The following is a 14,598-nucleotide window of genomic DNA, read 5'->3' on the forward strand; positions in this document are numbered from 1 at the left end:
ATTCAGCTACTACCATACATTGGGCCCTGAAATATGACCCCGCTCGACTTCTTATTCACCCTAGTCCTCTGTCCAGGAGTTGCAAGTAGTTTCTGGTGTTTGTAGCTTACTGGAGGCCGTGGACAGCGCTGACCGTAGGGGTGGGCTGTGATGCGGTAGGTACGTGGCACGGTGTACCGGATGCCCGTTTGGTATCTCGGGAACCCTGTTCACATCGTTTGGGGCTGTGAGCGAAACTCCGGCCGGATCTCCTCATGGATGGAACCCGAATAGGCGATAAACCTGGACTAGAGACTTGAGTGTTTAGGTAGGTCGTGGTCTACACCCACGTCGGCTTTCGTTTGAAGTCTGCCGAGCACATGTCGTGTGCAGACGCTAAGTGGTGGAAACATGTATGAAGAAGTACACCCCTGCAGGGTTAACATCATCTATTCGAATAGCCGTGTCCGCGGAAAAGGACTTCTGGGTTGCTTATATCAGTTCATAGACAAGTGAAAGTGGATACTTTAAAATGCGCAAGATAAGCGTGAGTGCTATGGATGACGTTCTCGTAGGGAGACGGGAGCGGATCCATAGTGGTGTATTGATATGGTGAATATGTGGACTCGTGTGCGCCACCTCAAAAGAGTCGCTTGCAGTCGTAGTTTAGGATAGCCACCGAGTCAAAGCTGGCTTGCTGCAGTTAAACCCCACCATCCCTTTGTTGAAAATGATGCATATGTAGTTAGTTCTGATGTAAGTCTTGCTGGGTACATTTGTACTCACGTTTGCCTATTTTATGTTTTGCAGAGAGACTTCAGTCTCACTAGTAGTTCCACGTGGATTTCGACGTTTAGCTTGTTACCTCAGCTACGATCTTGTGCCCTCGGCAGGATCTGATAGATAGTCAGGCTTTTCAGCCTTTTTCATTTATAGATGTCTGTACCCAGACATGATAGCTTCCGCTTGTGCTTTGACTTGTATGCTCTGAGTGTTGGGTCATGAGACCCCTGTTTGTAATATCTCGCTCCTCGGAGCCTATTGAATAGACTACTTGAGTCGTAGAGTCATTTTGTGATGCCATGTTGTATTGCACATATCGAGCATATTGTGTGTATGTTATTGAAATGCTTGGTATGTGTGGGATCTGACTACCTAGTTGTTTATCTTTAGTAGCCTCTCTTACCGGGAAATGTCTCCTAGTGTTACCGCTGAGCCATGGTAGCTTGCTACTGCTCTGGAACACTTAGGCTGGCCGGCATGTGTCCTTCTTCGTTCCTGTGTCTGTCCCTTCGGGGAAATGTCACGCATTGAGTACCGGAGTCCTGCTAGCCCAGTGCTACAGCCCGGACCCACTTGCTGATGACCGACACGTTCGATGCTGGGTCATGGATGCCTGTCCATGTAAGTCTGTGCCACTTTGGGTTTACGACTAGCCATGTCAGCCCGGGCTCTTTATCATATGGATGCTAGCGACACTATCATATACGTGAGCCAAAATGCGCAAACGGTCCCGGGCAAAGGTAAGGCGACACCGTGGGGATACCGTGCGTGAGGCCGCAAAGTGATATGAGGTGTTACCGGCTAGATCGATGTGACATTGAGTCGGGGTCCTGACAGCGTTGGTATCAGAGCTTGACTGCCTGTAGGATTACCAAGCCAAACCGGTCGAAGTCGAGTCTAGAAATTCTTTAGTTATATAAGGGAATTGATTGTGGGATGGAACGTAAGGCTCTTTTTACTTCTTATACCTTATGCCTTCTGATCTGAGTCATCTTATCTTTCCTGTGGGGATTAAGAACTAGGCTATCTCTTCTTTCTATCAGGATCACGTGTTACTAATCCGTAGACTTATAAGATTGTTGGATTTACGCTTGAGTTCAGTTCCTACTACTTCCGTATGTTAATTGTTGATCTCGAAACCTTGATATTGTGCTTCTGAGTGGCTATGCCACCATTTTGTAGCATGTCTCCAATCCTTTGAGCATTTACAGCCGTTATGCTGTCCGAGTCATCCCAGGTTTCTAAGTAGTCTGATGCAATTGCAAATCCTTTCTTCCCGGTTCAATGTTCCCATGGGCCAGATTAACCACACTAATCAGTGAGTTGAGGTACCCCGTTACCTTGACATGTATGTTGGAGATATTATTATGACCCTAGGTGTCTTAGGGGATCACCTAGTAATTTAGCCATGATTGGTGTCCCAGTGTGATGATTCTGGCCTTTATTCTCGGAAGCATCCCGTGATGCTACTTAGTAGTAGGTATTCTGTTCCTGGGTTCTTGAACCCGAGATTCACTCTACCTACTTCATGTTGATAGTAATTGCTAGTGCCTTTAGGATATTAGTAACCTTTGCGATAGTCCTTGAAGTCCGTGGTATCTTCTTCTTCCAAATACCATGAACTACTTATGGCAGAAGTTCCTCGTTGAACTGAAATATCACAACAGGATTATTCTTGATGAGTTCTCCATTATATATTGTGACTCTGCCAGTTCTACCTTTCTGCATGGGTTATCCGGAAGAATTATGTTGAACTCGGTTCGACATACTAATTTATGCATCCACAACTCAGAAAGTTATATGTTCCTTTGAGTTGTCCCTCTTTAGTTGTCTACTGACCTTCGTCTATCAATTGATAGTCAAGAGTATGCGCGCGTTCGTTTGTCGATGCATATTACTCTTGTGGCCCGTCAAGCCATTCCGTCCTGAATGACTAGGAGAAACAAACTCCAGTACCTCATCCATATGTAGGATTGGGTCAAAGTAGTTGTGTTCCGCAGATCAAGTTACAATCCAGCTTCTGGTCTGCTCTACCCTGAAGTATTACCTTCTTTATGACAGGAATTTCATGAGAATTGCACCACCTTTTTGTGAATTCTTGACATAGTGATACTTCTCGCCATCCTTTTTCATTCCTCGGTTCTGTGTTGATGCAACCGGAATACCGACAAATGAATTGTGATGTGTGAGATCAATACTCCTAGCAACCTCGTTGCTTGGTAGTTAAAGGATAATAATTTTATTCTTAGTATGTTGGTTATTGAATCACCATTCTAAGATTGATCGTGCTACCTAGTCCTTATTTCCTGGTGCACTCTTTGATTGATGAGTTAGGATTTGTCAAGTCCTCGCTCATTTGATCATATCATCTTGCCCTGAAAAGCAAGATTGTTCTCGAGCTTAGTAACATACCGGTGGTTCGTGACTTTCCAAATATCTTCTTGGAGGTGTTACCGGGTTGTCACCTGACCGCTATGTTGAGTTCGTGATCAAGTTGGTTTCTTGTGAACCACCTTCTCTCCAAGAATCGGTGTTAGATATCCCTGAGCTAGTTGGTTAAGCTAGACAACAACTTGGAGAGTTGGAAGATAAAAGCTTGTCTGACTTAGTTCGTTCCAAAGGGATATTCTTGTGTAGTGTGTGTTGAAGAAAGATGATATCTTCATCGATTGGTCCTTGTGATCAGTTGCTGGACCTATTGTCTTATCAATCCCTTGATTTGAGTGTGGGCTATCGTCAAATCAAATCAGTACCAACGATGCTCGTAATGTTGTCCTACTCGGGGTTAATCCCTCGAGCATACACCATTACATCTTTGGTCTGACCAATGCTATCACCGTGTTCACATGATGGTGGAAGTCCAGTGATATGGAAATTACGATGAGTTGCTGTTGAGCCCATCAGTAGCATTTTGTCTCCCCCCATGAATCATGTTGAACATCAACCTAGTGTTGGAAACTTTTGAAAGCATTTGCTCATGCTAGCTCGTGAAGCATATGTTCGGATGTAAGAAGTGATTTCCTCTAGTTCGTGTGCATTTGATGCAAGTTGCCGCCGTGGACTCGAGAAAGTCAATGTTGCTTCCTCTGGAATCATCGCAAGTCAGTCATGCACACGTGCGAAGAATTCTGTGGTTTGAAGACTTGCAACCTTCAATCTACATGTATCCCTAGCACACCAAGCCACTGATTGATTTGTTCAAGGAGAAGAAGTTCCTTCTTAAGAGTATACCTTATGCAAGGATTTTGATATCCTCGTTGATGGTTCCCCACCTGAACTCGGTAGTGTTTTATTATAAGACTACCACGTGGTCATGCTTGTCTGGGACAACGTGTTCACATGTTTGTAGCAGAACCAGCTCATGTTTTGGAGCTTACTATCATAGTTCATTTCCCGAGAATCTCGCAACGTCATCTCGTCGATTTGTGTTGCAAACTTTCATTTTTCTTTCTAGACTTAATGAGTCTGGGATATCCTGACACCAACCAGATCTGAATCTCAGGCAGATATGATGGTTGGAACATTCTCCAAGAACTATAATATTGGTCCCTCGATAACCGGTAAAGTGGATGTCGTGGCCAACACACCCAGCCGGAAGACCTGTTATTATAATATCTTGATTGAGGAAGTTGGCCACCCCCCCCCCATAGGGATTTCGTAGGATTTACTCCCTAGTTGCCCCTATGGATTTTTGTGTTCCCGAAGTCCGACCTTTACTTGATGTTTTAGATATCAAACCATATCTATGAATGGGTTATACTAGCACATCAAGGAGAACATTAGAAGCGGAGTGCTAAATGTCTCTCGGTCGATCATCCAGATTTTATTTGCTTGGCCTCGCTAAGGTGAAATATGAGAAAGTGTTATCCTCCTTCGCATCTGCATCGTCCATCGCTATTCATCATGGTAGTATGTTGTGTTGTCAGCACCCTTGACGCGGTTGTTGGTAAAACCTTGATGAATATGGAAATGCTCAAGTTCTTGAGAGCACGCACAAGCGTTACGTGTTATCATCGGCTCTAACTGGGTTGCTCTCAGTTTCCTCGGCAAATGCTATGACCTTTTCAAACAGTGAATTCACTCTCTTTTGTTGGGTTCTTCCCCAGTTACCAGAATCATTCCCAGCATTTGCATTTTGTTCCTAGCTTGCACCGCCAATGTGCCATTCTACCATGGGTCTCTTCCATTTCCGGTGATAAGCAAAATCATCCATTACGTTGTCTTCAACAAGGTAATCCACATCATCCAAGTCCGAGTATGCCATTCTACCGACCCCCGCCAATCGATTGCTGTGATTTGCCTTAGGCTGATATAGAGAGTCTCAATGATCTCTATATCAAAGGTAATTCTTTTTGCCACTTAAGGGGATATATCTTCGGGTCACCTTCCCTTAGGTGCATCATTATGGTGTCATGTCAACTTAACTCCTCGCTACGTTGACAATCGTTTACCACCTTCTTAGGTGTGGAATCGTTGTCTACCTAGTGAACCTTCGTCATCTGTTCCACTCCATTTCTCTAGAGGTGTGCTTCATCTCTCAGCTCGAGAGATGTTGCTATGTCTCATTCCGTGAGTTAATCCTGAGTTGTTCGATCTTCGAGAAGATCGACCCTTCTAGAGTCTCCTTCTTCCCTCCATGTCATGTTGACAGGATTTCTCAGAACAAGACTTCAAGACAATAATGGTGTTCAAATCAACGTTCATTTGAAGTGCAACCTGGATCGTGAACATTATACTAGTTGCGTTTCCCCTTCACCCTACCCTACGCTTGAATCTCGAGACGAGATTCTTGTTTAGTGGGGGTGAGTTGTCACATCCCTAGTTTCTGGCATTGCTCTAGGCTAGCTTTATGTGTGCATCATGTCTATATTTTTGAAACTTGAATTGAGGAATATTGGAAGCCTCAAAACCCTAAATAAAAGAGGGGCAAAAACCCTAGAAATCTCATTCATTGCTCCAAAAGGCTCTTCTTAAATGTTTGATAATTTTTGGTAAGGGTTCTGGTCCCAACCAAAATATTGAACATTTTTAAGGATTTATTTTTGGGACTTTGGATTTAATTCATTAGCTATTTGAATTTGAATTATATTCATATAATTAGAATATAATTTCAAATACCCCCTGAAATATTTTATAAGCTTTTGGAAAAGTCCATCTAGCAATATAAAATATTCAGAGGAGCTTTGGCATTGTTTGAATTATTATTTTAATTCAAAACAGTGGCAAAAGAATTAAAAAAAAAGAAAACAGAACTGAAATAGAAATAAAAGAGAGAGAGAGAGAAGGAAGTACCTGGGCCACTTACCTGTAGCCGGCCCAGCTCCCCCCCCCACCTGGCCGGCCCAGCCCACCTCCTCCCCCTTGTCTTCTTCCTCCCCTCGCACCGAAGCAGCTCGGTGGCGAGCGCCGATGCCGCCTCGGCCACCTCCTGCTTCCATCGAGGCGTTCCCGAGCCTTCCCCTCACGCCACGGAGACGCCCTCGCCCCCTGCACCTCCCCTCTCTCCCCCTGGACCCCATTCCCTCCTCTGTTTCCCTCTCGCGCACAGCACCGAGCGGAGCTCGCCGCCATCGTCGCCGTACCCATGGCCACCGGCCACCCCTAGCCTCACCGACGCCCCAGGAAGCTCCGCCGGTCCTCCCTCGACCTCCTCGCCGTGTCACGCGACCAGAAGAGCCCCGGAACGCCACCCCCGACGTTTTCCCCTCGCCGGCCGCCGAGGATCTTCTCCGTCGATTCGGCCATTCCGGCGCGCCCCCGAGCCGGCTAACCATCCCTACGGCACCGCTGTGAGCTCCTGTGCTGATTCCCCCTCTTCCCGTGCCCCACCTCCCTCTCTAGCTAGCCCCACCACTTTGCCCGAGAATCTCTCGCCGCCGGCCATGGCATGGCCGTGGCCACAGCCACCCCAGCTCGTATCCGAGGCCACTGTCGTGCTCACCGTGATCTCAGGAGTCCGTAGAGGCCCTCAGCTGACCTCGCCGTGCCGTGTAACGTCGAACCCGAGCACGCCCGAGCTCCGGCCGCCGCTGCCGAGCTCGGGGCCGTCGTCTCCGGCCGCCATAGCCACTGCTGCTTGCACTGCTCGATGCGGACGAGCACGGGCAACGCGTAGATGCCCTCCGCCACGCTTTTGGTGGCCGGAGGAGCGATCCCGAAGCCCTCCGCCGCGCCTGTTGCCACCGGCGACGAGCCGCCGGCGGGTTAGGCCCCGCTGACCAGGGGTTTGACCCCCCCTGGGTCGATGACAGGTGGGGCCAGCCCCCCTGCTAATTAGTTTAGTCTATTTTAACTAATTACCCCCTCTGCTGACACTGACATGCGGGCCCAGGCTCTAATTAAATTAGGTTAGTTAGTTAGTCACTGACGTGTGGACCCCACACGTCAGGTTTGACTCTGGGCGACCCAGTTGACCTGCTGACGTCATGATGATGTCAGGCTGACGCAATAAGTATTTCTGGATTTAAAAATAATCAGAAAATTCCAGAAAATTGTATAAACTTCTAAAAATCATAGAAATTCAACCGCAACTCCAAATTAAATAATTTATATATGAAAAATCATCAGAAAAATTCAAGGAATCCATCTGTACCATTTTCATGCATGTTAGAACAACTTATAGCTGCTGTTTAGCACAAATCAATTAAATGGCATTTAAATAATCACATATGGAGTTTGAATTTGAATCTTGTATTCAAACCAACTTCATTTAATCTGTTGCTAGTTGCATTAGCCCAAAACACATTCATATTGCCATGTCATGAGCATGCATCATATTGTGCATTGCATTGATCGTGTTCCTTTCTGTGTTGCCGGTATTTGTCCCCTCTCGATAGACGTGATACCGATGATGTGATCGTTGACACTGATGAAGACTCAATGTTATCTTCAGAAGTGCCAGGCAAGCAAAACCCCCTTGTTCATTCCGATACAATCCTACTCTCCCGCTCCTGCTCTCTTTTAATGCATTAGGACAACACCGATTCATCTGTTACTTGCTACGGTAGCTGAACCCCTTTATCCTTTGCATGACCTGTCATTCCACAGTAAATAGATGAAACCCACTAGTATGAGTAGGAATTGTTTGAGCCCTGTTGTGCCTACTCATTCATGCTTGTTTGTCATGCCTGCTACTGCTTAGAGTTGAGTCAGGTCTGATTCATCGGGGATGGATCAGAGGCGTGTGAACATGTCCTACCGTGTGTGAGCTAAGTGTGTGAACACGATTTGGTAAAGGTAGCGGTGAGAGGCCATGTAGGAGTACATGGTGGGTTGTCTCATTGCAGCCGTCCTCAGGAACTGAGTTCTGTGTTTGTGATCCATGATTCAGCTACTACCATACATTGGGCCCTGAAATATGACCCCGCTCGACTTCTTATTCACCCTAGTCCTCTGTCCAGGAGTTGCAAGTAGTTTCTGGTGTTTGTAGCTTACTGGAGGCCGTGGACAGCGCTGACCGTAGGGGTGGGCTGTGATGCGGTAGGTACGTGGCACGGTGTACCGGATGCCCGTTTGGTATCTCGGGAACCCTGTTCACATCGTTTGGGGCTGTGAGCGAAACTCCGGCCGGATCTCCTCATGGATGGAACCCGAATAGGCGATAAACCTGGACTAGAGACTTGAGTGTTTAGGTAGGTCGTGGTCTACACCCACGTCGGCTTTCGTTTGAAGTCTGCCGAGCACATGTCGTGTGCAGACGCTAAGTGGTGGAAACATGTATGAAGAAGTACACCCCTGCAGGGTTAACATCATCTATTCGAATAGCCGTGTCCGCGGAAAAGGACTTCTGGGTTGCTTATATCAGTTCATAGACAAGTGAAAGTGGATACTTTAAAATGCGCAAGATAAGCGTGAGTGCTATGGATGACGTTCTCGTAGGGAGACGGGAGCGGATCCATAGTGGTGTATTGATATGGTGAATATGTGGACTCGTGTGCGCCACCTCAAAAGAGTCGCTTGCAGTCGTAGTTTAGGATAGCCACCGAGTCAAAGCTGGCTTGCTGCAGTTAAACCCCACCATCCCCTTTGTTGAAAATGATGCATATGTAGTTAGTTCTGATGTAAGTCTTGCTGGGTACATTTGTACTCACGTTTGCCTATTTTATGTTTTGCAGAGAGACTTCAGTCTCACTAGTAGTTCCACGTGGATTTCGACGTTTAGCTTGTTACCTCAGCTACGATCTTGTGCCCTCGGCAGGATCTGATAGATAGTCAGGCTTTTCAGCCTTTTTCATTTATAGATGTCTGTACCCAGACATGATAGCTTCCGCTTGTGCTTTGACTTGTATGCTCTGAGTGTTGGGTCATGAGACCCCTGTTTGTAATATCTCGCTCCTCGGAGCCTATTGAATAGACTACTTGAGTCGTAGAGTCATTTTGTGATGCCATGTTGTATTGCACATATCGAGCATATTGTGTGTATGTTATTGAAATGCTTGGTATGTGTGGGATCTGACTACCTAGTTGTTTATCTTTAGTAGCCTCTCTTACCGGGAAATGTCTCCTAGTGTTACCGCTGAGCCATGGTAGCTTGCTACTGCTCTGGAACACTTAGGCTGGCCGGCATGTGTCCTTCTTCGTTCCTGTGTCTGTCCCTTCGGGGAAATGTCACGCATTGAGTACCGGAGTCCTGCTAGCCCAGTGCTACAGCCCGGACCCACTTGCTGATGACCGACACGTTCGATGCTGGGTCATGGATGCCTGTCCCTGTAAGTCTGTACCACTTTGGGTTTACGACTAGCCATGTCAGCCCGGGCTCTTTATCATATGGATGCTAGCGACACTATCATATACGTGAGCCAAAATGCGCAAACGGTCCCGGGCAAAGGTAAGGCGACACCGTGGGGATACCGTGCGTGAGGCCGCAAAGTGATATGAGGTGTTACCGGCTAGATCGATGTGACATTGAGTCGGGGTCCTGACAAAAATGTTAAAAATACAAATAATATATCAAAAAATTCAGAAAAATAAAACTAATTCAATTCAAAATGTTAAAAATACAAATAATATATCAAAAAATTCAGAAAAATAAAACTAATTCAATTCATCAAACACCTTATGTGCATAAGAGGAACCAAAAGCAAACCTACACCCACTTGTGAAGAGAATGGCTCCAAATGGCTAAGTGTTGGCTGCTGGATGGGTATATATAGGGGAGGGGCTTTAGTTGCGGTTGGCCTGGCAAACCGTGACTAAAGGTGCCCGAAGGCCTTTAGTCGCGGTTGTCCTGGCCAACCGCGACTAAAGACCCTCACGTGCGCCAGCTGGCCACCGAGCGCCCTGGGCCCAGGCCTTTGGTCGCGGTTCACCTCCAGAACCGCGACTAAAGGTCCCATTAGTCGCGGTTCCTACAGCTTCGCGACTTATGGGGCTGGACGGAAGCCTGTTTTTCCACCAGTGTTCGTTTATTATAGTATATAAGAACTACTTTAAACTTTTATAGTTGCTGTGAAACATGTTATATTGTTTTAGTTGCTGCTGTAAAAATTTGATCGAACCCTTTCGTTTTCAAAATTCTTTGGAAAAAATCAAAAGTGCAAACCACCAGAATTCAAACTTTATGACTATTTCAACTGATAGTTATTTTAAAAATTAGGAAATTCAAAGAATTTTGAAGTAAAATACTATTGGTAGTTTAAACTTTCAACCTTTTAGAAACATAAAAAAAAAATCATAGGAGAGAGAAAGCAAAGAGATGTGATACCATGGGCCCATTGTCTACATGTGACAGTACATAGTATCTCGTTTTTTCTTTTTGCGGGGTAACTATCTCGTTAGTTGTTGGAGAAATGATATTCCTACCATGCACGTGGTACATCATGCATGCATTCACTCTCAGTCGTTGCTTTGAGATTCGTGTCATACTTACCTATTTTTGGGGAAGTTTGTCTCATTTAAGAGTATTGCATAATGTTTTGTTAGGCTTATTTATCTTGTTTCAAAGTGTATCATAACATTTTGTTGTCTGCCATCAAATCCGTACCGAAACCAACAAATTCAAAAAGAAGTAAAAATCTGCTAAACTTCTACCAATGCAATCTTCCTTCCTTCAGTGTGCTGGAAAATTTCGAGAAAATTTTCTTCACCATTTGGATATTAATTGGGACAAGTTTAGTAATTTTCAGTCCAATTCGAAGATTCATTTTAAACAGAAACAATTGAAGTAATTCAGTCTACCTACCCTGAATATTCTATGAAAGGTTGTGCAAATTTGGCCTGCCATTTCAAAGTTTGGACCTAAAGTACGTTTGGCCAACGGTTGCAAGAATGCGCAAACCTTCTTTCCTTCTTACAGGAACCCAAACTTCAAATCTTCCAGCAAAATTTCTCCGGAATGAGGGTAATTCAATTACTAGATTTAGATTTTTTATAATATTGAGTTGTTCTTCAATTTTTTCCAATAAAAATAAAACTTTCAAATAAATTTTGAAGAACTCGGTGAGCCAGCTCGGCTTGAGCCTGCTGCTCATCAAGCCGAAAATGAGCTGAGCCACTACGATAGCCAATGCCGGTCATGTGGGTCATGTCTGCCAGATTGAATAAAATGAAATGGATGAAGAAGCTGTCTACTAATAGTACACATAGATATCTTGGTGTTGGGTGTGTATATATAGGGAGGTATCCCTGCCTATCTATCACACACACAGACATACAGAAGCTGCTCTCTCTGTCTGTCTCAATCTACTTCCTCTACTCGATCGACCGACCTTAGCGAGCACCATGGCGCTGTTCCATGACGACGACAAGCCTTCTTCTCCGAATAATGCAGGTACAGCTAGCTAGCTTAATCTGAGAGATCCCAATGTAACTAATTCACCAAGGGAATGTGGTTGTTAATGGAGGATTATATGCATGTGCAGGTTCGAGCAAAGATGGGCTGGTGACCATGGCATTTCCGGCGTTCAGCAGGAAAGATGTGGGGCTGACCAAGGACGCGGTGACGGCGGTGGTGGAGATCAAGGCGACATCCTCCGCCGCCATGAGGGAGGGGCTGGACCTGGTGGCGGTGCTCGACGTTAGTGGCAGCATGAGCGGGGACAAGATCGAGAGCGTGAAGAAGGCCCTTCAGTTCGTCATCATGAAGCTCACCCCCATGGACCGCCTCTCCATCGTCACCTTCGACAGCTCCGCCCGCAGGCTCAACCCGCTGCGCTCCATGACGCAGGCTGCCCAGACCGACCTCAAGGCCATCGTCAACGGCCTAGCGGCCGGCGGCGGCACCGACATAAAGGCCGGCCTTGACCTGGGGCTGGCCGTCCTCGGCGGCCGCGTCCACACCGAATCTCGCACCCCCAACATCTTCCTCATGTCCGACGGGCAGACCTCCGGTGACCCCAGGCAAGTGAACCCCGGCGACGTGGCCGTATACACCTTTGGCTTCGGCGCTGGCACGGACCACAAGCTGCTGAGCGACCTGGCCAAGAAGTCTACCGGCGGGACGTACAGCGCGGTGCCCGACGGGACCAACCTCAGCGCGCCCTTCTCGCAGCTGCTCGGCGGCCTGCTGACGGTGGTGGCGCAGGACGTGCAGCTCACGCTCGAGCCCAACAACGCCGACGGCGACCTGGACAAGATGACCGTGGCCCCCGGCACCGACTACACCACGACCACCGACGCCAAGAGCGGCCTCATCACCATCAAGTTCGGCACCCTCTTCAGCGGAGAAGCGCGCAAGGTGGCCGTCAACTTCACGCTCAGGGACAGCGACGAGACCGAGGAGTACGACGCCACCTTGGCCGAGGCGCGGCACAGCTACGCCGGCCAGAAGACGCGCCAGCCTTCGGAGAACATCCTGATCGTGCGCACGCCCAACCCAAGCCCTGCCGACCCCTCCAGTGCGGGCGCCTCCCAGCGCTCGGTGCAGGCCGAGGAGCTGCGCCGGCTGCACGCCAACACGATCGGCACGGCGAGCCTCCTGGCGGACGCCGAGAAGCTGGCGGAGGCGCGGGAAAAGATCATGGACGCGCAGAACGCGGTGGAGGACATCATGTTGGATGACGGCGAGAGGATGATTAACGCGCTACGCTCTGAGCTGCTGCAGCTGCTCACTTTCATGGAGTCGCAGGCGCTCTACAACGAGCGGGGCCACCCCTACGCGCTCGCCACCATTGCGTCGCACGGCCGTCAGCGCACCGCCGGGAGGGGCGACGAGGGGGAGGTCATCTCCCTCTACGTCACGCCGCGCATGATCGCCTACCTGGAGCAGGCCAAGAGGTTTGAGGAGAACCCGGAGGAGCCGGTGCCCACCGCCGACGACGACGTCGAGGAGGAGATAAAAAACGATCCATTTGGCACCATCGCCGCCCCGCTCGCCCTCTACCTCGACGCCGCCATACAGGCGCTGCAGTCCATCAAGAAGGTGCTCGCCGACGCCAGCCAGCGCAAGCGCTAGCTCAACCGCGCCCTCGATGGTGCAACACTTTATCATATATCTATCCTCGCATCGCATTGCATGTGTTTGTACGTTGGCTTGCATGTAATTTTCCGTTTATCTCTTCCCTGTAATATTGTAATCCATGTACCCCGTTTGCTTCAATCAATTAAATAAAGAGCATGTAATTGCTCGAGTTTGATACTTTGACGCTTCTCACGCATCCTCTATCCTCTATTCTTAAACTAGACCTTAAAGTCGCGTGTAGCCGTGCCCGTCCATCGTAATAAGGAAATATACTAATACTTGACACTAATTAAGGTGGTTTAAATATCAGAGATATTTTATATTAATCAGGTGGCTTTACATTGTAAGAATGAATGCATGTATACACACAATGCTAAATTTGAACAGTTCAATGGGGAGCATAGTATGCGCGTGCACATGCCAACTGCAAAGTAGCTAGTGTGGCAAGACTATGGAAATATAGGTTGTTTAGTCTAGACATCTAAGGACATGATCCTTATCACATACTGTATCATCACTGACATTTTTGGGGAGGGAATAGTTACAAGATGATGCCAAATCGTTGGGTGGTGCTGGAAATATAGAGGCTACACCACAATAATAGTTGAGTACTTGAACTATCATACATGTTAGCAAGAAATAAGAATCAAAGAAACTTATTTGCAGAACTGGGCTAGCTTGCCAAACTCACAATGCATTTCTGAACCATTGATATCAATAATCTTAAATAGGTAGTACTCTATGGCTACATCGGAATATGTTGAACCTATAATTTAGAGAACTTTTTAAAACATGCCTGATGAGCACCAATCTTGGGCAGTCACGGACCAATTACATGGGAAAGGCGGATCCGCGGATGGATAAATCACCATACAGAAAGACGGCAAGAGCCTTCGTGCATGATATAATCACAACATTAGAAGGGTTAAAAGATTTCCTTAATTAGAGAGAATTTGCACAGAAAATTTACCAGAAAATTTCTTGTCTCGTCCAACCTGCCTGTCGTAGAGGAGCATGGGCTTATTAGTGCCACACTCCCGTCCTGGGTCAGCGTGGACGTGGTAGGGGCGTTGCACAGGCCGGTAACAAGGGCGGCATCCCGAGCATCACCGGCGACCAGTAAGTTTAAAGAGAAGAGGCCCCATAATGAGTGCCGCTTGCCGTTGCGATCCCTAGACGTCGGCGGCGGAGGTAGGGTGTCACCGCCGACGGGATGGACGATTCTTAGGTCGCCGCTAGTCGTAAGGCATGATCCCCTCACAGCCACGAGGCAGATCCTCCGCCAGCCGAGCGGCGCTGGGCAAGCTGCCGCATTAAGGAGGGTGGGAGCTGGACTGGGAGATCGGAGATAGGGATGGATGGAGAATTGCACGGGGCGGGGGCAAGATTTCTGTCGGTCGGTTTACGTGGGCTTTTGGGCTGATTGGTCCAATGAACGG

At 47.6% G+C, this 14,598-nt stretch overlaps 1 protein-coding gene across 1 annotated transcript; it reads left to right on the top strand.

The window, feature by feature from the left end:
* Nucleotides 1–11,481: 11,481 nt before the first annotated feature.
* LOC123101121 (E3 ubiquitin-protein ligase WAV3-like) lies at nucleotides 11,482–13,153 on the top strand. Its single transcript, XM_044522726.1, has 2 exons — nucleotides 11,482–11,530; nucleotides 11,622–13,153. The coding sequence occupies exons 1-2, from the start codon at nucleotides 11,482–11,484 to the stop codon at nucleotides 13,151–13,153; spliced, it is 1,581 nt and encodes a 526-aa protein (XP_044378661.1).
* The last annotated feature ends 1,445 nt before the right edge of the window (nucleotides 13,154–14,598 follow it).

Source organism: Triticum aestivum, chromosome 5A (assembly GCF_018294505.1).
Source record: "Triticum aestivum cultivar Chinese Spring chromosome 5A, IWGSC CS RefSeq v2.1, whole genome shotgun sequence".
NCBI classification, from domain to species: domain Eukaryota; kingdom Viridiplantae; phylum Streptophyta; class Magnoliopsida; order Poales; family Poaceae; genus Triticum; species Triticum aestivum.

Coding starts and splice junctions, on each gene's coding strand:
- LOC123101121 (XM_044522726.1), top strand. CDS start 11,482: ATGGCGCTGTTCCATGACGACGACAAGCCTTCTTCTCCGAATAATGCA. Junction 11,531..11,621: donor TTCTTCTCCGAATAATGCAG/GTACAGCTAGCT, acceptor ATGCATGTGCAG/GTTCGAGCAAAGATGGGCTG.